This window comes from Haliotis cracherodii, unplaced genomic scaffold (assembly GCF_022045235.1).
Source record: "Haliotis cracherodii isolate W230 unplaced genomic scaffold, xgHalCrac1.p SCAF_2, whole genome shotgun sequence".
In the NCBI taxonomy this organism is placed as follows: Eukaryota; Metazoa; Mollusca; class Gastropoda; order Lepetellida; family Haliotidae; genus Haliotis; species Haliotis cracherodii.
Window position 1 is genome coordinate 27,441,364 of NW_027266275.1, and position 27,278 is coordinate 27,468,641.

Below are 27,278 nucleotides of genomic sequence, written 5' to 3' on the forward strand. Positions count from 1 at the left end.
TGTTTATATTTTACTTTGTATTGACTATACCTGGTGCAGCATTCAGGTACACTAAATAGAAATCACATTGCATGTAGGACTCGATCCCCTACAGCTTCATTCCGAAAGATATTAAAAGATGGAACTTAGCTAAAACAATGTTTGGGCCGAGTATACTTTGGGTGGGTTAGCATTATAAAATAGACATTAGTCCAGACTAGAAAAAGTAATCACGCGCATGCACATTATTATACAAGTACAATTATCTCAACACGATGTTAAAATTCCAATTTTGTCTCACTTCAACCTCCATCTTTCTCAGTGCGTATACATTCATTACCATGCTAATGTGTCCTTTGCCTGGAACAAAACCCACATTTTGAGAAACTTTACCAGAACAATCCATCCAAGATTAAACAATGAAATATTGGCTTGAAAACGGGACACATTCCTCCTTGGGTCAGGGACAGTTGCGAACATGTTCATGGATCAATATCTACGAAACTTTCATGTGAAAAAGGATATGTTAGACCAATGAAAACCATGATTTTGCTGTACAGTTTTCCATTTTTGGTCGAAAAGTACGATGCTTAATGTCTTATGTGGCATGATAGCAAATCGATTGAGCATGTTAGGAAATTACATTTGACTTGGCAGGCACTGATGGTCAGTATAGTAAACGTACAGTACTATACTGTACGGTCGGGTAGCCTGGTGATTAAAGCGTTGGCTCGTCACACTGAAGACCCAGGTTCGATTCCGGACTTGGGTACGATGTGAAGCCCATTTCTGATGTCACCTGCCGTGATATTGTTAAAAATGGCGTTAAACCATACTCACTCACACAGGGAAGTCACAAGCACTCTCATACACATATACATTATATTCTCAAAGATCTCAAATCGGTGGTTTCAGTGGAATGATATGGAAATGAAGACTGTGACACATGGGCATACCATGATATACACATGTACACAAGCATATATATTAATATATAATACATATCCTAAAACTCAAAAAGGTTGTGGTACATCATCCAGTCTTTGTTAAATTTCAAACTTCTGTTTATGGACAAAGAACAATTTTTTCTCTATCTTGTATAGAAGTTTGATTTCATTCTTTAAAAACTGTATATTCAGTGGTATATTTTGATCTCTACATCTGTAGATAAAATATTCTGTGAACAGGATGATAAAATCAAACACTTTATCAGTAAGATTTTCTTTAAAGCCAAAATAATAAATTCTGCTGAGAGATTTAGATTATGAATTTGTCCACATTTGTCATTTATCCAGCTCATAAATTGTTTCCAGAAATTCTGTACAATATCCCACTCCGACAAGAGATGGACAATCGTTTCTCTATCATCACTGCCAAAAGTACATTGATCACTGTCCACATTCTTGATATAAAATAGAAAAGAGTTGGTTGTAAGTATCCTATGAATTATCCTGAACTGAAACCACGGAAGCTTTGTATCTTTAGTTAATTTGAAAGGTTTTATAAAAATGGATTTCCAAGAGTTTAATTCTTCAAAAATAAGTTCCCATATCTGTCTGGCTTTCCAACTAACCAAAGGTGCCAAAAGTGTATAATAGGCATTTTTGGAAAGTTTCTTTAATGAGGAAAGTTTAGTCAATAATAAGCCGTTCTCTAAAGATGCTTTATAGATTTAAACTATAAAACTGTCAAACTAGGATCATTTTGTCAAGGCCACAGCTTTGGAAAAAGATTTGACTGCTTAACACTTGGGAAGCATTTACTGGTTGTTTAATGAAACTTAACACGTCTTTGGAAATTTGTAAAATAATTGTGTACACCCAATTTGTAACCTTGTCTCCACATCTGTATTGTATGCAGCACATCTCTACAGCTGTGCTGTATTCATGGATATCATCTCTTTATACTCGTTTTGTATATGGGCCCAAGGCCTTAAGTACAATAGATCCTCTTGATCCTTGGGATTGGGCGTAGATCGGTAAAAGTTGTGATTTATGTATGCGGTCAAGGTCACAGTAAAGATAATTTATGTATGTTTTGCAGTTTTCACTGAAATGCTGATTTCTGTATATGTTTGAAGGTCATGATGCATGATATTCCACCAAGACTTGGTTTTTATGGTGGAAAGTTCTTTGGAAATCTTAAGTAGTTTAGTACACATTAAATTTGGTACATATCCTCAAGCTGAACCATTGAATTGTTATGATTATTGAAGGTCAAGGTCACTGAAATTGTCTCCCCTTTGTGTACTGAACCAACCTGTGATTGTATGACATGTTTAGGTGAAGATCCGAGGTAGAATAGGTCTTCAGCAACCCATGCTTCCCGTAAAAGGCGACTACCTGTATGCTTGTTGTACAAGGCGACAAACGGGATCAGGTGCTCAGGCTCACTGACTTGGTTGATACATGTAATCGATCCCAAATGCGTGGATTGACGCTCATGTGAAACCACTGGACTGGATTGTCTGGTACAGATTTTGATTATTTACAGACCACCATTGTATAGCTGGAATATTGCTGAGTGAGGCATTAACCAAAACAAAACAAGAGCTCCGGGAGCACAACATCCCCCACATGAATTTTTTTAACGAGTTTATATTTTCTTTGTATTTTATGAAATAACAACAGTGATCTACACTGCAATTGAAACAAATTGTGCAGAACATTTTGTTGGGATTAATCCAGTCTGAATGCTAATGCCATAAGGATGTAGCTCACCCAGAAAAGCCTTATACAAGGAAACTAGTTAAAGTTAGATATTGTGATATTCTCTGGAAACTGGAGGAGTAGATTTCATGAAGCTCCGTTAAACAGGGGCAGTAACTCAAAATTAGTCGAAATGAAACAGGACTGCAATAAGCGTATCATCAACATGTCGACACCTTGTGTGTAGAGTGTCAGGGATATTCACTAAAGCTGGAGGAGGAGTTGATTTCACGAGCTTAGTACCTCTCACAATTAGGCAAATGAAACTCTGTAAAACGGGCAGTAACTCTGCCAAAATTATTCGAAATGAAACGGGACTGCAATAAGCGTATCATCAACATGTCGACATCTTGTGTGTAGAGTTTCAGGGATATTCTCTGGAAATTGTAGTAGCAGTTGATTTCACAAACTTAGTATCCTCTGTGGGACGGACAGACGGATGGATGGAAGTCCAGCGCCACAACATAATCCCCCTTCAGCCAGTCCGGCCCGGAGGGGGATAAAAAACTAAACGGTTTAGGAAAGCTTTTACTCATGTTTTCAAATAGAAATAATCAATCATGTTATCAGCCAAAATTAACGGTCAAGGTAAAGAACTTGAAAGTGCATAGAATTTTCTTATGCAAACACCTTTCAGCACTGATTTTCAGTGATCCATTCACTTAATTTATATCACTATTTTGTCTTTTATGCCAAATGGAATCGCTTTTTGGCAGATAATCATATTATTTTTTTACGTTGTTTTGAAATATTTAGGTAAATAGTCATTGGGCTTTGTTTTGATGTTTCTAAGTTGTTTTCATAATGTCATTAAAACTGAAGTGTTATTTTGGGTACTGAATTTGACATTAGGTATCAAAGATGGATATAGATATTGGTAAGGTCACCTGTCACTTCATTTGATGATGATTCATGATGTTCCTGGGTGCTGTTGTACAAAACAACCTTAGCACAACGACTGTCGGAAGTCTATGCAAAGGTATGGGAGTTATGATTACCTTAGCGTCAAGATTGCTTTGCACAACAGCACCCTGGTGGGGAAAGCATTGGTACTCAATTCAGGAAACCATTCAATGATTGATGATACATCAATCTTAATCACCTTTAATAATTGCCCTGTGTCAAGGTCATGTAAAAATGTAATTAACAAAGTTATTATTCCCACCTACCTAGCCTTCAAGTTTTGAAGAAGGAATGTTCAAAGATGGTTTGGCAACCGGGAAACTTTTTGAAACTCCCAAGAACGATGTCATGAACAAACTTCACCCCCCTTATAGTAACCCCATAAAAAAATTTCAAAGTTTCTTAGAAAGTTTGCTGGTAGACACTTGATTTCTAGGTGTGTAGTGGCACTGCATTATTTTTTATTGCCAAACTAAATGTTCAAGAATCAATTTTATTTGTCAAGAAGATGACCATGTTTTCAAGGTATGATATTTCAAGTTGAATGAGTCAGATACCATTATTTGAAACATCTTAAATATCCAGAATTTGAGTTTTAATTGCTGCAAAACACTCTTTACCATTAAGGCTGTTGTAAAGGTTTAAGTGTCCATGAAATCTATGTGTTCTAGATATATGGAAAGTGCTTGGTTGACACTATGTATCCTGAGCCGACCAGTCCTTGTTCCTGGGCAATCTAATAGACCAAGGAGTGGTCTGGATCATTGGTGATGCCTAAGACACTTGTTTGACTGATCCAGACCCGATTATTTAGATAGCTGGCACATTGCTGACTGCTACTTAAAACTAAATACTTTTTAATCAACCGAGAAAAACAAAGCTCCATGGATAAAAATGGTATAGCAACATTTCTTTTGTCAGTTTATTTTAATTCTTATGTCGTGTGATTATTAACATACTAGTACACAATGAAACTGAAAGATACAAGACCATAATTTGAAAGTATGATATTTCAAGTTCAATAGATCCAGTACCATTATTTCGAATACATTTCAGATAAATTTTCAGAATTAGTCCTAAATTCTTATGTCATGTTTTAATACATGCTTGTACACTTTAAAACCACAAGATACAAGACCATGCTTTCAAGGTATTATATTTGAAGTTGAATAAATCGGATATCATTATTTCAAATACATCTTAAATATCCAGAATTTGGGTTGCTAATTGCTGCAAAACACTGTTCCGTTTACGGCTGTGAAGGTTTAAGTGTCCGTGAAATCTGAAAGGGTAAAATGTAAAGTCATAAAACCTCAAGCAAAGCATCATGTATAACAACAATCAAATCAAGAATTGACCATTTTAAGTTTGATTTTGTTTTACGCCGCACTCAGCAATATTCCAGCCATATGATGGCGGTCTGTAAATTATCAAGTCTTGACCAGACAATACAGAGATTGATATCATGAGCATGATATGATATGATATGATATGATGACATTCTTCAACCAGCTAGCCTGACCACCTGATCCTGTTAGTCGCTTCTTATGACAAGCATAGTCACCTTTTACGGCGAGCATAGGTTGCTGAAGACCAATTCTACCACGGGTCCATTAAAGTTTGAACATGTATTGGTTGAATACAAGTCATTATATATTCAGCTAAATAATATCATGCATTTCAACTTAATTATGCTTCTGATGCTTACCTCCTCGAACTTATGAATCTGCCTGATGAAGAAATCTCCATATCTTCTAGCAACCTTCGTGTCGGCGACATGAATCATCTCCTGAAATATACACCACGCATATCACTGCAGTACACATTTAAAATTTTACATTTGTTTTTGTTTTGTTTTGACATCAAACCAAACTGTATGGTTATCCAATAGAAAATGTCACAGTTCGTGTTTCATTCAGATACAACTCATGCAAACAGTGAAACCTGGTTGGTGTGGAAACCTGTACAAAGAGATGCCAACCTGAATGGAAGATTAAGAGTGAAGTTTATAATGGTTCATGATCGTCATCTTTGAGGATCTCTTATACTTGTTTCACTTTGACATTTTCATCAGGCCTAGAGGTAGTTAAGTGATACACCTCAAAGTGACATTAATTCATAATATTATAATATTATTCATCACGAAAACTAATCAGCTGTTTTTCAGAAAAATAATGTGGGGTTCTGTAGTAACATTGGTGTACAAGCGATTCGCTCCCAGTCAGCACCCGCAAAGATCAAGGGATAAAATGACTTGACTGTTATTTAAAATAAAAAACAATCAGCGACCTTGTATTAATCACCGGATTATCTGGTCCAGACTAAATTATTTACAGGCCACCATCATATAGCTGGAATATTGCTGAGTGCAGCCTTAAACAACAAGCCAGCCAGCCAACCTTGTATCACTTAGTACTGTGAATTGAAAGCATGGCTCTCATTGGTCAGATTAGTCTTGCTGTAGAGTTCTTCATGTCACAGGTGCATTGACAATTTGCTCCCCATGATATTTTATAGCTTAAGTTTAGGCTCCAAATCGTAGCTATTATACCAGTATCATCATGGTTGGTATCTCTGCCGTAATTATTCTTGGGAACACATACGAAATACGAATAACTTCAAGGACATATCTTGGTACCAAAGATTTGTTTACAATTTCAACTAAAATGATAGTAACCTTGCAATCAGTGTACAGTCCTAAACAGCCGAAAATGATGACATCACATACCCTATCAATGTAGAAGTCCACTTCTGAAGCCGACTGGAATTCTCCCTCGAGCCCACTTGTGCCTTTCGTCCACACCAGGTTCTTCATCTTGTGCTGCAACATGGAGTCAGCCTGTGAGTTTACTGTATTTCAGTTTGGTGGAAGGAAAGTCTGATGACAGGTAGATGTTAAGATGTTTACCACTTCGTGAAACTCACCAGCATGGGTATGGTGCAGACACTCAAAAACATTATCAGGGTGAAGCAGGATTTAAACCCATGATTACAGGTTCCCAGCACCCCCAAGGGATGCTACTCTGCACAACAAACTTGGGCATCTTAGATGACTGGGCCACCCGTGTCCCCAGCATAAGGGGACCGGCAGTGTGTCCATGTATGCATGTCGTGAGTCGTCCTCAATCTGCCAGATTATTATTTCGCCATTCAAATAAAATGCAGACCCATTTACCATCAAAGTTTTGTTTCCGAAGTGAAGTCGCCATTCCCTCTCTAATCACCAACTTAGAAGAGGAATTTCTCTCACTCATGAGTGTAATATTTTTAATGGAGTGTCTTTTGAATACAGTTTAAAATAAAGCTTTGATGGTGAATGGGGCCAGGGTATTTATCCTGATAGAATCAAAAGTAGCGAGTGTGTAAATGTATGTCCAGATCTGGCAACTCATATCGCAGCATTTTAAACAACACGAGGACAATAAATCGGTCATCGGTCATCTGACCATGCACTGGTACACAGAAGAAGGCTAACTCTTGGCAAACACTTCTCCCATAGGGAAAAAAAGAGTGATCCGAGTTTCATACTGTTTTTCATGTGTGGCTTAGTTAACTTAATCTTCATGTAGATTTGTTTCAGTTATATCGCAGCCTGCCATGGAATATTCTGTTCTGGGAATCACATACCTTGAAACACATGAGATGAGTCCTCAGCTGCTCCTCTGACTGAAAAACATTATTGAACAATGATTAAGGCCAAATTTACAGATTATGATACTAAGGATATCACATGGGTGTCCAGTAATTTATTTGTTTGGTATCTACACATTTGACACCAATGGTCTGAGATTACTACCTTGAAGTCACTTACTCCATGATGTATAGAGTGAGTGAGTGTTATGTTTTAACACAGCTTTAAACAGTATTCAGTTATATCAAAGTGTGGTGGGAGAGCCCTCATGCAGGTCTTAGACGTTTACAACTGACGTGAAACCCACAAGCACGTGTATAGTGCTTGACAAACCTAGAAACATAATCAGGGTGAGGTGGGATTCGATCCGGCGGCTTCCGGTGTGCCCAAAGGACACAACTCTGCACACCGAATAACTGCACCTCAGACAACTGGGCCACCTGTACCCCTCATGATTGAGAGAGGCAACAGTATAACTACATCTCAACTCACCATATCCATGAAGACTGCTAGCTTTGAGATGGGCAGAGTCGTGTAAAGTTTCAGGTAACTGAAAAACAATTAGGGGAAGACTATTAAAGGGGTCAACATGCAATTATTTGGTAAGTTATAACACTACAGTGTCATTCATAGGGTGGTAAAGGGGAATAGGCTTGGGCCAATTGGCAGATCTAGCAAGTTATTTAAACCTATACAAACTCAAATTTGATGATTGATATCAATCTATCAGGTAGTTATTACTCTATTCTTACCATTCTATTACATAGAAACAATATCTAGACATCAATCAGAATCTGGAACAGTACAGTATGGTTCTGCTCAACTGTTCAGTGTGAATGACCTTGGTTTAAACACATCTCGTTCGAACAGTATTTCAGTCAGAACATGGCGTGTTGGCTCGATTTGAAGATTACTAAGGGTGTCAACATTCCATTTTATGTTGATGGTGGAAAGCTCAAATGAATGCAGGTCTTAAACATTGACCACTTCATAGAAACCAACGAAATGGGCATACAGCTGACAAACATTTAAACCCACGATACTCCGGTTTCTGGTAGGCCTGTGGGACAGAACTTATCACAGCAAATTGCAGCGCCTAAGACAACTACCTGTGCCCCCTCAATGTTTAGGAAGGCTCTTACCTCCGGATGGTGGGCACAAGGATCTGCTGCCGAACCTCCTCCTGGAACACCGTCAACTGCAGCTGGAACGGCTCCTGCAGCAACAACACAGCATGTACTTCAGAACAGCTTGTCATATTCTTTCAGCTAATCAGTTCGAACAAGATCCAAACATTATCCAAAGATTATCTTATTATACTGACATCACTGTCGAAAACAATATCATATGGGCTCGAAGTGTCACCTGCAGTCTAAGTTAATGGTCGATAGAAGGAACACTGACTCTTCTGACAGGTGAAAATGATATCTGTCTTCCATGGTGGTCACATGTGTACCAGGTTCAAACCAGTCCACCACATGTTAATGTTCTTGTCATAACAAGCAGCCAGGGATTCAGGGGAAGAATTGATCCAAAGTGCCTCATACATGTAGGAGATTAGTCAAACGAAAGTAAAGTGGTTACAATGTGAGAACTGACTAATGGTGTGTCATTGTAGCATGACTAAAGGGAAATTGCCCAGGCCGTGTCATCCACTGATTTCTCTGGTCCAGAGACTATAATTTACATCATTGCTTACCGAGGCATAAAACAACAATCACTCACTACTCCTTATGACAAGCAAGGGAAAAGTTCTACCTCGGATTCCCCATCTGTAGGAGACTGACTGACTCCAGTCATTTTTCACATTAATCAAAGTGTTATTATTGTTAAACACAGTACTTGAGTATAAAATTTCCCAAAATTTCAGTCAAGACAACCAGACTGGCAACATTGCAAAGTTACCCGGCCAGACAAAATGTTGCCAGTCCAGAACTTTCTAGGCTAACAAACAAAAGTAACAAAAGGGTAAACATAAGAATAGTACTGTTTAATGTTAGTTCTCAGAAAATAAAATGAACTGGTGGATAGCCAACTTAGCAACTTTAACCCCTGACCATCGGGTGTGCAACTTTTTAAAACTGACCGTCCGTCGGTAAAATAGACAATCTAGGAGTGTCAGACTTACTTATATTACTGCTGCCTGTAAATAAACTGGCAAGCAAGGATTTGGTACTAGGACATGCTCGGGTCTCTACAACAAATTGACAATTGTACCACAATCCTTGTATTTGACCTTGTACTCACCTTGTGGTAGTTGCTGCCCCCGCCATCGTAGTTAGGTGGCACTGGGGACAGGAACTTGGGGCAAGCAAAGGAGAAGGATTGTTCAAACTCCGCCACATCACTGCAAAAAAGTACAGTTCCCGTTACTTGCAAGCAGATTCCCAATCAACTCATGTCTAGATGAAGACTACATGTAGTACTAATAGATAGACAGCAGCTATGAATGGCTCCTGTGACAACAGAGTCTCACAAATTATTTTACTCATTTAATACCACAGCCATAGTCCAGGAGCCTGTAATAAACAAGCTAGGGCAAGACAAACCAGAGAGACACTAGGAGGAATTTCCCTCCTTGTTGATGACATAAACCAAGTCACTGACAACCGCCAACAACAGGACACAGGTTCACTCCACATGTTTTAGTCTTAAATGATGTTTGTTTGTTGTTTAACGCTGCACTCAGCAATAGTTCAGCTGTATGACAGTGGTCTGTAAATAATCAAGCCTGGACCAAAAAATGCTGTTATTGACATCATGAGCATCGATCTACGCAATTAGGACACGATGACATGCATCAACCAAGTCAGTGAGCCTGACCACCCGATCCCGTTGGTCGCCTCTTACAACAACCATCGGTTACTGAAGACCAATTCTAACCCGGATCTTGACGGTACGTAAATGATGGGGAGTGTTGATATCCACAGTGCAAAATTGAAGCTGGGCATGGGTTAATGTCTGGATACATAATCTATCATTACAATGATTCAGTTATATAAACTCATTATCATAAACTATGAAGATAAAACAATAAATAAGGCCTATTAACCTGATTAACCGCTAAAGAAGAAGTCTAATGAAAAGGAACAAAACCCAAATACTTATGTTTAAGAAAAACATGCACTTAAACAGTGGGCAGGCAAACAAGGTTTCAAAACACATGTTTGGAGGATTATTTGTAATTACTAGGTACAGACCCAATACAACTTTCAGGGACACAAATAAACCGATTGTTTGGCTGGGTTAAACATGTTTTAGCTCACTTGACTGAAAGTCTAGAGCTTATGATGTGGCACATTATCCGTCCATTGTTAAGTTTTACATTTTCGACATCTTTAAAACTACAAGGCCTATGGAGCTGAAACTATGCATAAGCCCGGCTATGGTTTCTCTAAACAATGCACACAGACTTCCAATCCAACTTAATTAAATATGGCCCCCATTATATCTTCATAATTTAGGTGAGACACAGAGACTTGTGGCTTTTTAGTCCACAAACCCACCCTTTCTGCAGACGGAGCATCTTGTCTGCGAACTTCTCCCGGAGCTGGGAGTGAACACTCTCATCAATCCTCATGGGGTGAAGCACCAGGCAGATGGCCAGCAGTGTGTACATCTTCTCATTCTGCTTGGAGATCTGCCAACACGTCAGTTGTACTTGCATAACAGTCTCAGGGAAAACAGCATTTGGCCAAATAATGCAGGCACAGTGTTACACATAGGAATGTTTTCCTCACCCAGCTTTAACATGGATGGTGGATGAGTGTTAATTACTTCTTGTTCAACTTCTTATCACAATCAAATCCATTTCTATCAAACACACAAATGTCAAATTTATTTAACAAACGAGCTTCTTGTTTTTTAAAACAAGTTATTCCAGCTACTATCTCCACACAATGTTCATGACTAGTGTCTATATCTTTCCGCATATATCCGTTTCCATGAGTTAGTGGGTTATCTCCCCTCTCACCTGGTCATACAAGGACGCCCTGTTCTGGAACATGGACTTGGTGCGCTGGATGTACAGCAGGATGTTGGAGAAGGTTCGGATGGCATCCTGGTAGCGCCGCATCATCATGTAGGCGAAGCCCACGTAGTAGAACGTGGTGATCTGACAGGCTGGCACTCTCGAGTACAGGTTCTAGACACAGAACAAACATTTCTTGGACAGGTTCTCCCTGGTGTAGTGGATAGTGAGTGAGTGAGTATTGTTTTTCACTGCTTTTAGCAATATTCCAGCAATATCACGACACGGGACACCATTGGCTTCACATATTGTACCCATGTGAGGAAATCGAAACCAGGTCTTCGGTGTGACGAGTGAACCCTTTAACCACTAGGCCCCTGTAGTGGATAGAGTCACTGCCTGGAGAACAGAAAATCTGTTGTTCGAGTTCGATCCCCTGGCCTCGTCATACCAAGAGACATTTAAAGATGGTACTCATGATAGTCTGCCTCACTCAACTATTGCACCTGGTTGTCTCAAAGTAAAAGCTTGGTCCCTGCTTATTCCTTCTTTATTCATAATTTTTCAGTAGTGTCTAAACTCTGTAAACTCAAAGTATTCACGTAGGTCTCTTCAACTTTGACACAGCGTTTGACTGTAGGTTACTTTTGGCAAGTAAGAGTGAGTGAGTATGGTTTTACGCCGTTTTTAGCAATATTACAGCAATATCACGGCGGGGGACACCACAAATGGGCTTCACACATTGTACCCATGTCGGGAATCGAACCCGGGTCTTCGGCGTGACGAGCGAACGCATTAACCACTAGGCTACCCGACCGCCCCTTTGGCATGTAAGAACTATTTCAGAACTGCAGATTGATAAAACTGAGCCATTAGCTTGAAAAGTGAAGGTATCAGAAACAGGACAAGGCAAATCATATTACGCAGGTATTGAGGCATTTGTTTTTTATTCAGAGGCTAAATATGAAGTACCCCGGCAACCAGAGTACTACACAACTTCAGTTTCTTTAGACAGATTAACACAATCCCTTAGCTTCACCCTTTATCTTCAGAATGAACAGCTTGCAACAGAACAAAATCTCTTGAGTCACCGACACAGGGCTCTCTGTGTGTGAATGAGCGGACTCACCTTCTTGTTGAAGTCAATGTTCTCCAGGACCTTGAGGGCCTGGTAGTAGTCCCCCAGCAAGGAGTGCAGTCTCAGCAGGCCGATCAGGCTGAAGTAGCCCAGCATCTTGTACAGTGAGTGCTGGCCAAACTCACCAGCCACACTCTCAGCATCACCTGAACAAACATTGTGTCCGTAATAACTAGCAGTGACACAAGGACTGACATGAAATGTCCCAATTGTATGACAATAAGGGCAACATGGGCAAGTAGACAGTGGTATATTCTATGAAATGACACACATCTAATTGACGTTATAACTGTGTGAAAACAGTGATGTGATACCTTTGCCAGACTAACTTTGAACATCGCATGACAGCATTTTGGTGAAGTGGTGGTCAAAAGCAAAGATAACGTGTCAGAGATGCAAAGTTTGTATGTGGTGTGGTGTGTGGCGTGTGTGGCTGCTTGTACTAGTATGGACTAATGATGATTTTACAGTGCCAGCCCACCGAGATACCATACCAGCTTAACATGATATACCACTCAGACACAGTATACTGACTTCGAGACGTGGAGGCGGTTCAGACTGAATTAAGGATTCACAACAATCAAATGCCCCCACCTCACACTGTGTGTGAGCAAGGTATCAGTGTTTACTGGTGGTCTTACATCAATTATGAACCTATTGTATTTGTTTCCATTCTCATTATGAAATATTTATATTATTACACAAGTGAGTAAGAGAAGCTATTTGCTTCTATTTATGTAACTGACTATGGAGAGACAGAGCCCAGTTTACAGAGAAAATGAGTCATCAAATAATATCCACTTTGTTATGAAGCAAGTTGATTACAACAGGTGAAATCATTTTATCATTATGGTTATTGAAACATATATAAAGGTAAATATCCTTGTATTTCAAACTCCAGAGAAATATTTCGTTCCAGAGGGTGCAGTTAACTCATTGTTAGATTACTATCCAAATCCGCAAAAATGTGACAGGAGGCAGTTGTTTTAAACATACACGTCTATAAAACTTGTGCAAGGCATCTGTGGACATGTGCATGAAGCCTGTTTTGTGGTATGGCGTAAATGGTGTACCTCACCATCAAGAAAGCAAGGGACAGAGATAATGTTTGTTTGTATGCGGGAGTTTGGTATTGAAGCAGGTGGGGATGCAGCGATTAACTAGGTTACTAAAGCCACATCAATCTGACTGTTTACCTCCGCTGATGTAGACCTCCAACTGTCGGTTGATGTTGGACTTCTCAACAAGGGAGTGCAGGACGTTCAGGACGCTGTGTACGTTCCAGATCTGCCACACAGACAGTATAGAGTACATTCGGCAAACAATATACATGACACTTCTACACTCCTATACAAACGTTTCAACAAAACTGGTATATCAACAAAGTTCAAATACACATAACATTCCTGTACTCTGGTCCTATGCATGATGCATGTACTGCCTACACGAAACAATCACATTGCTGCACATGCTTGAAATGTTAGTTTTGTTTGTTTGTTTAACTCTGTACTCAGCAATATTCAAGCTCTATGACGGCAGTCTGTAAATACCGTAATCGAGACTCGACCAGACAATCCAGTTATTGAAATCATGAGCATCAATCCTCCACAATTGGGATCGATGACATGCATCAACCGAGTCAGCGAGTTGTTTGGTCATCTCTTACGAAAAGCATGGTTGCTTAAAACCAATTCCAACCCGTATCTTCACGGTCCTTAAATGGTGGTATCTACGCAACTGGGATACAATGACATGCATCAACCGAGTCAGCGAGCCTGAACCGTAAGATCCTGTTAGTCACCTCCTTCGACAAGCATAGTCGCCTCTCACAGCAAGCATAGGTATCTGAACCCCAATTCTAGCCCAGATCTAGCAAGTGAATTCTTTTTTCACAGTTATCAGCATCATTCCCGTGGCTTGTAATTTGGGCCAGGTAGAACAGTGGCCGATAGCATGAGCAATGATCCATATCAGTAACAATGCTTACACATGCAAGTCAGACAATCCACAGTGCAGTTGGCACTTGCAGCATGTTTTGTTTGCTGTTTAACGTCAACAAAATATATTCCAGCCATAAGACCATGGCCTGTAAATAGTCATGTCTGGGCCAGACAATCCAGCAATTGATACTGTGAACCATGATCAGCTCAGTAAGGGTATGAGGACAAGCTATCAACCAAGTCGACACACTATCAACCAAGTCGCAAAACTTTACCACCCTTTCCATTTAGTCGTCCATTTACGATCAGCATGGCTTGCTCGGGACTTTTTCTAACCCTTCCTAGTCTAGAAGCATGTTTATGGCTACTTCCTCTGCCTGGAATACCCTTGGGATCTCTTGACATTTAATGGCTGCCACACACCTAGGATGCTACCCATACATGTATTTTACCTTGGGGTTTGTACGCAGACAGTCAATCTCCTCATCAGGCTTCTTGTTCAGCTTACAGCGGTAGATGCTGAATGACTGAAACTGTAATCAAACACATAAAATGTGTCCAAAAGATCTGGAGAATAATTCTGATTCAGTCATATGGCTATACAGTACAAGTTTGCTTTGTCCGTCTGTTGGTTTACGCCAAACTCAACAATACCCCAGATATACAATACAAATGTGTTAACCTTGTGATGCATTACAACACGACCAAGGCAGATAACTCTTGTCATCATTCCACTGCTTTAAAGATGTATCAAAGATACTAACACCAGTACCCAAATATTGCAGGGAAGAACGAAGAAGTTGAAATTCTTAAGTCAAATCTGTCTTTATTTACACTGAACCTTATCATCACATGTGTTAACCTGTTGATGCAATACACTGCCTGTCCAAGGGAGATAACTCTTGTCATCATTCCACTCCCTAGAGCACCACCTACCTGGTAGATGAACTCATCGATGATGTCCCACAGCCACTGGTTCGGCAGCTCAATGTGCACAGGTCCCTCTGCATCTGGTAGAGGCAAATAGCGCCATTAGTCAATCACTACATCACAAACCATCTCTCACTTACAGTTGAAAAAGTTTGTTTAACGCCAATCATAATATCACAGTAATATACTGCTCAAAAGAACTTAAAAAATTGGTTGTTCTTTAACTTCTTTTGAGTAGCATATCAAGGTGGCCTGCAATTAATGAAATCTGCCCCAGAATATGTTTCCGAAAGCAAGCTGTAACACATGTGAATGGCGAGAACATGGAATAAAACAATATTGACTTACTGAGAATAAAGTTGAAAAGGTTGCAGTAGTTGTAGTAAGACTCAAACCTCTGCTCCAATGTAGGACCACTCTGAAAAAAAAACATCACTCATGACTGAAACATCAAACACTGCTTATCTTTTCTGTGACCATTAATCATACATCTATTCTGCACCTTTTCTGCCCCTAGAATCCAATAAATAATGGACTTCACTCAAGGCAGCCATCAGGGAAAGCCCAGATCTTCAGCATGACAGGTAAACCACAAAGATACAACATTTGAGTAGCAGTCTGCAACTTTCGCCACTAGTTACTGTAACAACTAATCATACATCTATTGGCCTGCCGGGATAGGGCACCTGTTCTGCCCCCTGTTCTCCAATAAATAATGGACTTCACACAAGGCAGCCATCAGGGAAAACCCAGATCTTCAGCATGACAGGTAAACCACAAAGATACAACATGAGAACCTTTGAGTAGCAGTTTGAGACTTTCGCCACTAGTTCTAGGTCAGAGAAAATCTACAATTTTTTACATTTGTATGCTCATCCAGCATTACTCCTTAATTCATTTCCTGCTGATTTTTTACAGAAAGTCGAAGCTGTGTGAGGTCCAGCTGAAGATGATGTTGCAACTAGTTGTGTGGCACATCTCATTACACAGCGCCCACGTGACCACATAAGTGATGATCCCATGTATCTTCACATTTCTACTAGATCGTAACATCTTAAGACATCGTGGGGAGGCAGCTCTGTGATTGGTGGGCCCTTTGATGTAGTAAGGTAGGATAAGTATACAAATGTTAAAAAATTCTCCTTTTTATAGGTGCCTGAAGCAGAGGAGGCGTAGGTCTAAGCGCAGGCACTAGAGGTGTCAGTCTGTTTGACAAGCAGTAATGTTAAGATATGTGGTCCTGTAGGTGGCGTTTTCTTTAGCCGGTGCTCACATAGCTTTTCTTTTTGTAAAAAAGCAACAGTAAATGCATGAAGGAGTAATGCAGGGAAGGTAAAAAGTTAGCTAGTAGTCTAAGAATAACACTAAAATCTACATTAAATCATACTTTTAGCCAAGTTTGGTAAAGGTTTTGGCCCAGACTGGAGTAGTAGCATGAAACTGGATATGACTGTCCCGTAGGTACTCACCGTGACCCTGGCGTAGATATGCCGGTAGTACAGCTCCTTGTACAGGATTAGAAACACCGGATCTGAAACACAGAGGCAGATTATACTCAGGTGAGACACATATACACATTCCGTGAAGATGTCAGCACTTCAAAACACACATGATACCATTAACTGACCAACAAACTTAACCATATCTTGCTGTATGCATAACCCAGCTTATCACTTACAACAATGCACACAGATACAAACTAATATTGTCATCATAACATGGCACAAGCAGATCATCCAGATGACATTCTATATCTTGACAGTACCTATTTTGTTTTTAATTGTTCCAATAAAATAACATGAAAATCTAATTTTCTACGCTAAGTGCACTTACCATTGTTGACAATAGGCGCAATGTGCTCCGCCTCAGGCCAGGGGGAGTTCTTGAAGAATCTGTCCGTTAACTTGTTGAATCTGAATGATGAGGAGAGTTAGTGCCAGACAAAGATCAAACACCCTAGGTGGGTTGTAAATACATCATGCCGAGTTATAGTCTGGAAGGTAATCTATGACACAGTTGAAGCAATCAAATCAACTCACGGGAATCACACACACACGAATACGGTGTTAGCGTTGGGCGTCTCAACGTGTGTGATTCCCGTGCACCCTTTCGAGTTGAGTTGATTGGTTCAACTGTATCATATGGCCCTGTAACACAGGGGTAGCATTATGCAGATGGCTGTTTCAATGAATGCTCGTTCCACCCATGATGAACAGGTCTGGTTGTTGATGAAATATAGTGATAGCTAAATAGACAGACTTTTTATTCATGCACCAATTGTCTTTAAATGTGATATCCAGTTATGTATGACTGTTTAATAATCTCATACCAACTTTGACTGGAGTAGGTCCGATAGTTTTTCAGATATTGTAGTAAACGTCGGTACCTTAACTTACCTTCCAGACTATACACAGGAATGAATACTTGAGTGAAGTTGAGCATAAAGCTGTTTTGAACAGTATTTCCCTTTAGTCTTGTTTTACGGTACAGATGCTATATCCCAATAAACAGATGCTTAATCCCAATAAAGTGAAGTTGAGCATAAAGCTGTTTTGAACAGTATTTCCCTTTAGTCTTGTTTTACGGTACAGATGCTATATCCCAATAAACAGATGCTATATCCCAATAAACAGATGCTATATCCCAATAAACAGATGCTATATCCCATAGGTACAAACAAACCAAGACACATAGAGAATCAATACAAGTCAAATAAAAGTATCTATATGCTCAATTAATGAGATTTTTCAAAAGCCTAAGACCTTTGATATTTATCGTGATTTAATTCCTCAACCAATAATTCTTTAATCACATATTAACAAAACACAGTGTTAAAGGGTAACTATTTGCACTAAATTATATGTACATGTACTATCACTTCTACAACTTAAAATATAAAAAAATAAATGCATTTCAGAAAAAAATGGTAAAATTCAATATTGTTAAAATTGTTTTACTGACTTAATTTGTGATGGAAGCCCAAAGTGACAAAGGCTGTTGACAAATCACAGGTTCAAACCCACAGCAGTAGAACATACACGGACACTTGCGGCACAGTTCAATAGTCCCCTCGTAACCCTTATTCACACTAGAGGCAGAAGCATCATACAAACCACTAGTCCTTATGATGATATATATTGGAAAACCTTCCAAATCCAAAACTTTAACAAATATGAATATAGTGTGTGACTGTAGGACTAGTGTCACTTCCCAATGCTGCCTGCTATAGTTCTTTCATATCAATAGAGGTCTCACCCGCTCTCATAAGCGTTCTGTATCTCATACAGGTTGCAGTCATTGATGCACTTCTGGAAGTGGACAAGGAAGTTCTTGATGAGTTCGGGGACGATGTATGACTGCTGGTACTGACGCTCGTACTCCAGGTCCTGGCGTGGGTCCCCTGTCCCACAAAAAGGAGTGATACTTGGGTACAACACTACAGACTAGCGACACAATGTTTTAATTGTTTGTTTGTTGCTTAACACCACATTCAGCAATACTCCAGCTATATGACTGCGGTCTGTAAATAATCAAGTCTGGACCAGACAATCCAGTGATTGACATCATGAGTATCGATCCATACAATTGGGATACGATGACATGTCAGTGACCCTGACCATCCTATCCCATTAGTCACGAAAAACATAGTAGCCTTTTACAGCAAGCACTGGTTCTAACTGGAAGACCAGCATAGGTATCTGGGGAAATACTCTAACCCCGAATCCACACTGGGAGACCAGCATAGGTAGCTGGGGAAATACTCTAACCTGGAATCCCAACTGGGAGACCAGCATATGTTGCTGGGGATGTATTCTAACCCGGAATCCACACTGGGAGACCAGCATATGTTGCTGGGGATGTATTCTAACCCGGAATCCACACTGGGAGACCAGCATATGTTGCTGGGGATGTATTCTAACCCAGAATCCCCACTAGGAGACCAGCATATGTTGCTGGGGACGTATTCAAACTCAGAATCCACACTGGGAGACCAGCATATGTTGCTGGGGATGTATTCTAACCTGGAATCCCCACTAGGAGACCAGCATATGTTGCTGGGGATGTATTCTAACCTGGAATCCACACTGGGAGACCAGCATATGTTGCTGGGGATGTATTCTAACCCAGAATCCCCACTGGGAGACCAGCATATGTTGCTACGGACATATACAAACTCAGAATCCCACTGGGAGACCAGCATATGTTGCTGGGGATGTATTCTAACCCGGAATCCACACTGGGAGACCAGCATATGTTGCTGGGGATGTATTCTAACCTGGAATTCACACTGGGAGACCAGCATATGTTGCTGGGGATGTATTCTAACCCGGAATCCCCACTGGGAGACCAGCATATGTTGCTGGGGATGTATTCTAACCTGGAATTCACACTGGGAGACCAGCATATGTTGCTGGGGATGTATTCTAACCTGGAATCCACACTGGAAGACCAGCATATGTTGCTGGGGATGTATTCTAACCCGGAATCCACACTGGGAGACCAGCATATGTTGCTGGGGATGTATTCTAACCCGGAATTCACACTGGGAGACCAGCATATGTTGCTGGGGATGTATTCTAACCCCGAATCCCCACTGGGAGACCAGCATATGTTGCTGGGGATGTATTCTAACCCGGAATTCACACTGGGAGACCAGCATATGTTGCTGGGGATGTATTCTAACCCAGAATCCCCACTGGGAGACCAGCATATGTTGCTGGGGATGTATTCTAACCCCGAATCCCCACTGGGAGACCAGCATATGTTGCTGGGGATGTATTCTAACCCGGCATCCCCACTGGGAGACCTGCATATGTTGCTGGGGACGTATTCTAACCCGGAATCCACACTGGGAGACCAGCATAGGTAGCTGGGGATGTATTCTAACCTGGAATCCCCACTGGGAGACCAGTATATGTTGCTGGGGACGTATTCTAACCCGGAATCCCCACTGGGAGACCAGCATATGTTGCTGGGGATGTATTCTAACCTGGAATTCACACTGGGAGACCAGCATATGTTGCTGGGGATGTATTCTAACCCGGAATCCCCACTGGGAGACCAGCATATGTTGCTGGGGATGTATTCTAACCTGGAATTCACACTGGGAGACCAGCATATGTTGCTGGGGATGTATTCTAACCCAGAATCCCCACTGGAAGACCAGCATATGTTGCTGGGGATGTATTCTAACCCGGAATTCACACTGGGAGACCAGCATATGTTGCTGGGGATGTATTCTAACCCAGAATCCCCACTGGGAGACCAGCATATGTTGCTGGGGATGTATTCTAACCCAGAATCCCCACTGGGAGACCAGCATATGTTGCTGGGGATGTATTCTAACCCGGCATCCCCACTGGGAGACCTGCATATGTTGCTGGGGACGTATTCTAACCCGGAATCCCCACTGGGAGACCAGCATAGGTAGCTGGGGATGTATTCTAACCTGGAATCCCCACTGGGAGACCAGTATATGTTGCTGGGGACGTATTCTAACCCGGAATCCCCACTGGGAGACCAGCATATGTTGCTGGGGATGTATTCTAACCTGGAATCCCCACTGGGAGACCAGCATATGTTGCTGGGGATGTATTCTAACCCAGAATCCACACTGGGAGACCAGCATATGTTGCTGGGGACGTATTCAAACTCAGAATCCCCACTGGGAGACCAGCATATGTTGCTGAGGATGTATTCTAACCCGGAATCCCCACTGGGAGACCAGCATATGTTGCTGGGGACGTATTCAAACTCAGAATCCCAACTGGGAGACCAGCATATGTTGCTGAGGATGTATTCTAACCCGGAATCCCCACTGGGAGACCAGCATATGTTGCTGGGGACGTATTCAAACTCAGAATCCCAACTGGGAGACCAGCATATGTTGCTGGGGATGTATTCTAACCCGGCATCCCCACTGGGAGACCAGCATAGGTAGCTGGGGACGTATTCAAACTCAGAATCCCCACTGGGAGACCAGCATATGTTGCTGGGGATGTATTCTAACCCGGAATCCCCACTGGGAGACCAGCATAGGTAGCTGGGGACGTATTCAAACTCAGAATCCCCACTGGGAGACCAGCATATGTTGCTGAGGATGTATTCTAACCCGGAATCCCCACTGGGAGACCAGCATAGGTAGCTGGAGACGTATTCAAACTCAGAATCCCCACTGGGAGACCAGCATATGTTGCTGGGGATGTATTCTAACCCGGAATCCCCACTGGGAGACCAGCATAGGTAGCTGGGGACGTATTCAAACTCAGAATCCCCACTGGGAGACCAGCATATGTTGCTGAGGATGTATTCTAACCCGGAATCCCCACTGGGAGACCAGCATAGGTAGCTGGGGACGTATTCAAACTCAGTATCCCCACTGGGAGACCAGCATATGTTGCTGGGGATGTATTCTAACCCGGAATCCACACTGGGAGACCAGCATATGTTGCTGGGGACTTATTCTTACCCGGAATCCCCACTGGGAGACCAGCATATGTTGCTGGGGACGTATTCTAACCTGGAATCCCCACTGGGAGACCAGCATATGTTGCTGGGGACAAATTCTAACCCGAAGTCCCGACTAGTGACACAATGTTTTTATTGTTTCGTTTGTTGCTTAATGCCGCACTCAGCAATATTCCAGCTATATGACGGCGGTCTGTAAATAATCGAGTCTGGACCAGACAATCCAGTGATTAATATCATGAACGTCGATCCAGGCAATTAGGATCGATGACACGCATCAACCAAGTCAGCGAGCATGACCATCCGACACCGTTAGTCGCCTTTTACGACAAGCATAGTCACCTTTTACGGCAAGCATGGGTTGCTGAAGATCTATTCTACCCCGGATCTTCACGGGTCGATTCGAAATAGAAATGAAGGCAAAGTGATTCCATGGTGACCTACCTGTATGCAGCTCATACTCCGGAGCCGGGTAGCTGTAGGAGTAGGGGTCGTACTGCAACCAGGAAATAAACACAGATTGACGCAAGACGAAGACAGGATATGACCTTTGTTTGTTCGTGGTTTTACCGTGTAACGGTTGCGTTCCATATTCAACTAGCGTGAGAATTGTCATAAATAAAGAAAATAAATACTAGTTTCATATAATCCAATTTCTTAAGAATATCTAGAAGAATTCAAATGCTGGCAGTTACATAATTTTAAAAAGAACTTTAAAGCAGGAAATCAGCACACATGTTACATGGATAGCAGAACTTTATTTTTAGGTTTAAAGCTTCAACTTGAAGTATTGCCATGACTATATTAGCTGCTACTGCTGCATTCTGCCAGATGTAGATTTGAACCTAGCATGTCCTGGCACCTGTCCAGTATTGGGGGGGATATGTGAGGGTCAAGCAAGGGGCAATCCATCACACCATACACCTTCCTGTAAGGTCATACTTACCTCCCTTTAACTGAAGCAAACCAACCAATAGAACCTGAAAGGATACCGAGGATGGTCTATCTCCTCCACCACCCAGAACAGTACAGATGCTATATCCCAATAAACAGATGCTATATCCCAATAAACAGATGCTATATCCGATAGGTACAAACAAACCAAGATACCTTGAGAATCAATACAAGTCAAATAAAAGTATCTATATGCTCAATTAATGAGATTTTTCAAAAGCCTAAAACCTTTAATATTTATCGTGATTTAATTCCTCAACCAATAATTCTTTAATCACATATTAACAAAACATAGTGTTAAAGGGTAATTATTTGCAATAAATTTTATGTACTATCACTTCTACACCTTAGAATAGAAAAATATAAATGCATTTCAGAAAAAAATGGTAAATTTCAAATTATTGTTAAAATTGATGAAAACAATTGTCAATTGATTTAAAAGCACACACATAGGAAACTCATGATCTGTTCATTAACAGAGGTGTTTGAATAGAACTTTGACAGTCTTGATAAATATCTCGGGAAGTTCAATTAACGCTTACCAGTACAAGGATGCAGCGGTAATGGGAATAACTGAACAGTCTATATATATCACCCAACAGCAGTACGGGGGTAAGTAGCTTTAATATGACACACAATTTCTCATTCCTCTCACACACAGAATTATTTTCAGGGGTTGATCTTAACTCAGGAATGTTACTAGCACAAACATAAACTGTGTACCATGCATGAACTGTAGATATACGCCTTCCCCCCGGGCATTGCAGTTACTCAATCAACTTATTTCTTTGTGTATCTTGGAAGTTTCTCTAATACTTTTATGACAAACATTAACTGAAATTGATATGAAAACCATTCATGTGGCAACTGTGGACTGTTAGTGTTTCTAATAAGAAATCTATTTTATGAGAAGAAACACATATTTTCTTAGATTACACAACCTTTTCATAATTGTTGTTAAGTTAAACCCCTGAATGTTAATGGGCACACCCGCATCAGATTTAACATATGATATACATATAATAATAGTACTGTTCAACTAGTAAAGAAACTCATTCATGACAAATGTCAAACTTCAAAACCTTTAATGAATAGAAGCAATGTCATGAAACAAACTTTTAAAAGATGAATGCAGGCAAAAACAACTTCCTAAAGTGTTTGTGCATTAAGTACATGGACTAGTGCTTCTGATAATGAATAATGATCTGTCAGGTGAGTGAATCCGAATCTTTAAATTTAATTCTAATTTTGGGGGAAATGCACACTCGAAGTTAAAAAAAATCATTTGTTTTTAACTCTTAACAGAGAACATGATAAGATAACACAACTTTTTATCAACAGAACCATGAACTGCAACAGGAAATCGGTCAACAAACTCTGTATGCTATACACACAGCAAACAGCACTATGTTTTCTATAACACATGGTCAATGTTTCATGAGGCAATGAGGAATACTAGCAATACCAAATGCACTCAAATAGGAAATCCCATAATGCCAAGCAAGTAAGTCATAATTATGCCAATAATTGAAGACAACTAGCACATGTTACTGTGGTCATATCAGCACTGATTCTTTACAGGGTTCAAATGAAATGGGCTTTGGTAAATCCAGACAAATAGCCAAGTTAGCACAGTAATTGGTACTTCTAACATTTGTCTAAAATAGTAATTCATTTCACTTTCTGCCACTGCCTTTAAAAGTTAAGTAATATTTCTTTAAAATTATCATTCTCCAGTACAAATATTAATTTTGCAATCACTGGATCTGATGTATGAACATTGACCGTCAAAAGTATCTCTGATCTTTTTAAGAAAGTTATAGTAAAATGTATACTCGGGGAAGCTCCCTTACTGACGACGTTCATATAATTGTATGTAAGGATACAAGGTATACATAGGAATGTACATAATAGAACATAACTAAGAAAACAAAAAGCAAAATATTAAGTTATTTATATGGTCATAGCGTTGAAGACTGCTCCATAAGAACTTCGGGCTTGAAGGAAGGGAGGTAACCCAGACATGGGAGAGGTAAGAGGCAGCTACAGTTACATCAAGGGAAGATGAGCATGTTCATGTTGGTGACAATTATTGGCACAAGTATGATATAATGGTTGTGAGACAGAGCTGTGGTTGTCCACAACTTACTGCACTGTCGATCACACCCTCGGCGTGGCCTTCCTGAAATGCCGGGAAAATAAGTTATACACAGATAAAAACAAGGAGGTTGACAACAGTCATAAGTCCACACATTAACGATTAATGGCAGTAAAATACTGAAAGAAGAAGAAGGTATTGGTCTCTTCACCATTTATTAATGAAGCAGTCATAAAAGATGAAGAATAGGACTTCAGTCTTGGGTTCCAACATCGATGACCTCTTTTAAAAAATGTAATCCCCCCCCAGCATGTTTATTCTCATTTATTTGCACTAGAGGTGTAACGATACGGGAGGGTCGCGAAACAATACGTATCACGATACAGGGGTCGCGATACGATAGTATCACGATACAGTCTTTCTGCTCTCTAAAAGATGTGACAAGTACAGTTGAAGAAGATATAAGGTGTTTATTTACTGTTATAGCAAATTGTCAGCAATACAGTATGTTTTACTGAAACAACAAACTGGCTTTGAAACTGTTAAACGTATGTTTAAAGTACTCGGTAGGTAAAACTGTGTTATGAAAATCTCGTATGTATCGCGATACATGCTTTCCAAATCAATGCATAGTATCATGGGCTATGCATCGGGATACAATACTGTATCGCCGTATCGTTACACCACTAATTTGCACTGAAAGTTAAACATGATTATCAAAAACCTAGGTCAGTTAGCAAAGCATTCATATTCGACTTATCTGAAGGATACAATCATATAAAAGGATGTGTCCAACAATTTCTGACTTTGTAAGAAAACAAACATTACATACCTCCATCCTAGCTGACTTAAGACATTTTAAACCATATATATATATTTCCTCAGATCACTGGGCCAGATAAATTGTCTCATGTCCCCTTCAGGGGAGTCCAGAAGCAGCTTTTGATTTAGGTTTTCAGGGTTAAAACTTTCACTGAACATTGATTTCATTAAAATCATGTCTAATACTTCAATACGATACCACTGAAAACTGAGGGCACCATCATAGGTCGTGTCAGGTGAACTTTCTAATGAGCATCAATTCTTTGTACAAGTGAGAAAAGCATAAAGGATTCACCAGCATATCTGATTTCAGCAGATCTGATTTCTGCATTTTGAAAACGAAAAGTTCCCCTAATTAGAAGTATAGCAGCGCCGTTAAATTGTTGTGGAAACTTCCTACATCCTGTTGCTGAGCTCCAGATAACTTTTTGAGCAATAGTTCTTACTCTAGGGTTTCTATTTTAATTGGTTTATTACATTTTTCAATGACTAACCAATATTTTTTCACTCATCTATTCATAACTCTATTGGGTTTTTCCCAAAAAGAGTGAACATTTTAAGATTTTAAAAAAATGAAATAATGTTTTAGATGTATATAACAATGACAACTGTTCTAAATATGTAGGCTTGATTCGGAGAGTAAATTTGTTCGTAATTGTGTTTCGTAAATTACCTCCTTTGTACGCATGCTGAAAAATCTTCATTGAGTATTTACGCTTGGTGTTTTTATACATTTGAGTTTTTCATTTAATGCATACGTTTCTGTACGCAAGTTAGTTGAAAGTAATTGAGTTTTGAATAGTTTTGGGGGGTATTTTATGCAAATACGCTGCTTATCTGTAGCTCTGCTGTTGTTTCTGAGCGCTCTGGCATCTACGTCCAAAAGGGAATACAAGCGAAAGAATTTGTCTTTTGTGTGGGTTTTCATTTGTACAAATCAAAATTTTGAACCAAGGCGGTAATAAAATGAAGCCCAATTGCTTTGAGTGAGTGAGTTTGGTTTTACGCTGCTTTTAGCAATATTCCAGCAATATCACAGCGGGGGACACCAGAAATGGGCTTCACACATTGTACCCATGTCGGGAATAGAACTCTGGTCTTCGGCTTGACGAGCGAACGCTTTAATCACTTGGCTGTAAGGACCCCATCATGGCTCGCGGCATGGCGAGGCGAGGCAAGTCTAAGATTGGAATCAATGATCGGATACGGGTCAGTAGATCCTGGCATAACTAAGGAATGTAACTCTGCACAATGCTATGTTGTGAAAATGTGATTGATCATTATTTATTGTTAAGTAAAACATTAACAGGAAAGGTGGTCTGATGTTATTATTATAATACTGCAACAATCGTAATCAACACAAATGCGTGAATCAGTGCCCTTTAGCATATTTAGCCATATAAAAATCACAATTGACCACACCAAAAAATTGAATATGTCAAAGACGTGATTCATCTCTGAAATATGCTTAAAAAGACGAGACAACTAACTGAAGTGTGTTCCGAAAGATGGGAAAATGAACAATATGTTAGACAGTTGAGATGACAGGGTATGGGACGTTACCGTTTACGCGGATTTTAAGCAACGGTTCTTACATACAATAGGTAATAACAGTTCGATAATCTGAAAAAAAATATTTCTGAACATATCATCAGAATATTACAATGAATGATCACAATATTATTCGCTTACATCTGCTTCTTCGCTCCACATGGTTGACAAAATGGAAGCCTTCCC

The 27,278-nt window shown here is 40.2% G+C and overlaps 1 protein-coding gene across 2 annotated transcripts; it reads right to left on the minus strand.

Annotated features, from left to right (window-relative positions):
* Positions 1-4,485: 4,485 nt before the first annotated feature.
* Positions 4,486-27,278, minus strand: LOC139467915 (eukaryotic translation initiation factor 3 subunit L-like). Of its 2 annotated transcripts, XM_071249502.1 has the most exons (20): positions 27,234-27,272; positions 24,771-24,803; positions 22,112-22,163; positions 18,455-18,599; positions 17,033-17,112; positions 16,669-16,730; positions 15,548-15,617; positions 15,206-15,279; positions 14,722-14,802; positions 13,526-13,616; positions 12,321-12,475; positions 11,195-11,365; positions 10,728-10,861; positions 9,469-9,568; positions 8,364-8,437; positions 7,714-7,771; positions 7,218-7,256; positions 6,319-6,411; positions 5,299-5,379; positions 4,486-4,872 (listed from the first exon to the last, which is right to left on the minus strand). In XM_071249502.1, exons 1-20 carry the CDS (start codon positions 27,252-27,254, stop codon positions 4,840-4,842), a joined length of 1,647 nt encoding a protein of 548 aa, XP_071105603.1. In that variant the 5' UTR covers positions 27,255-27,272; the 3' UTR covers positions 4,486-4,839. The 2 variants fall into 2 exon arrangements, with proteins under 2 accessions (XP_071105603.1, XP_071105604.1); XM_071249503.1 differs by lacking the exon at positions 24,771-24,803 and having other exon boundaries at positions 27,234-27,278.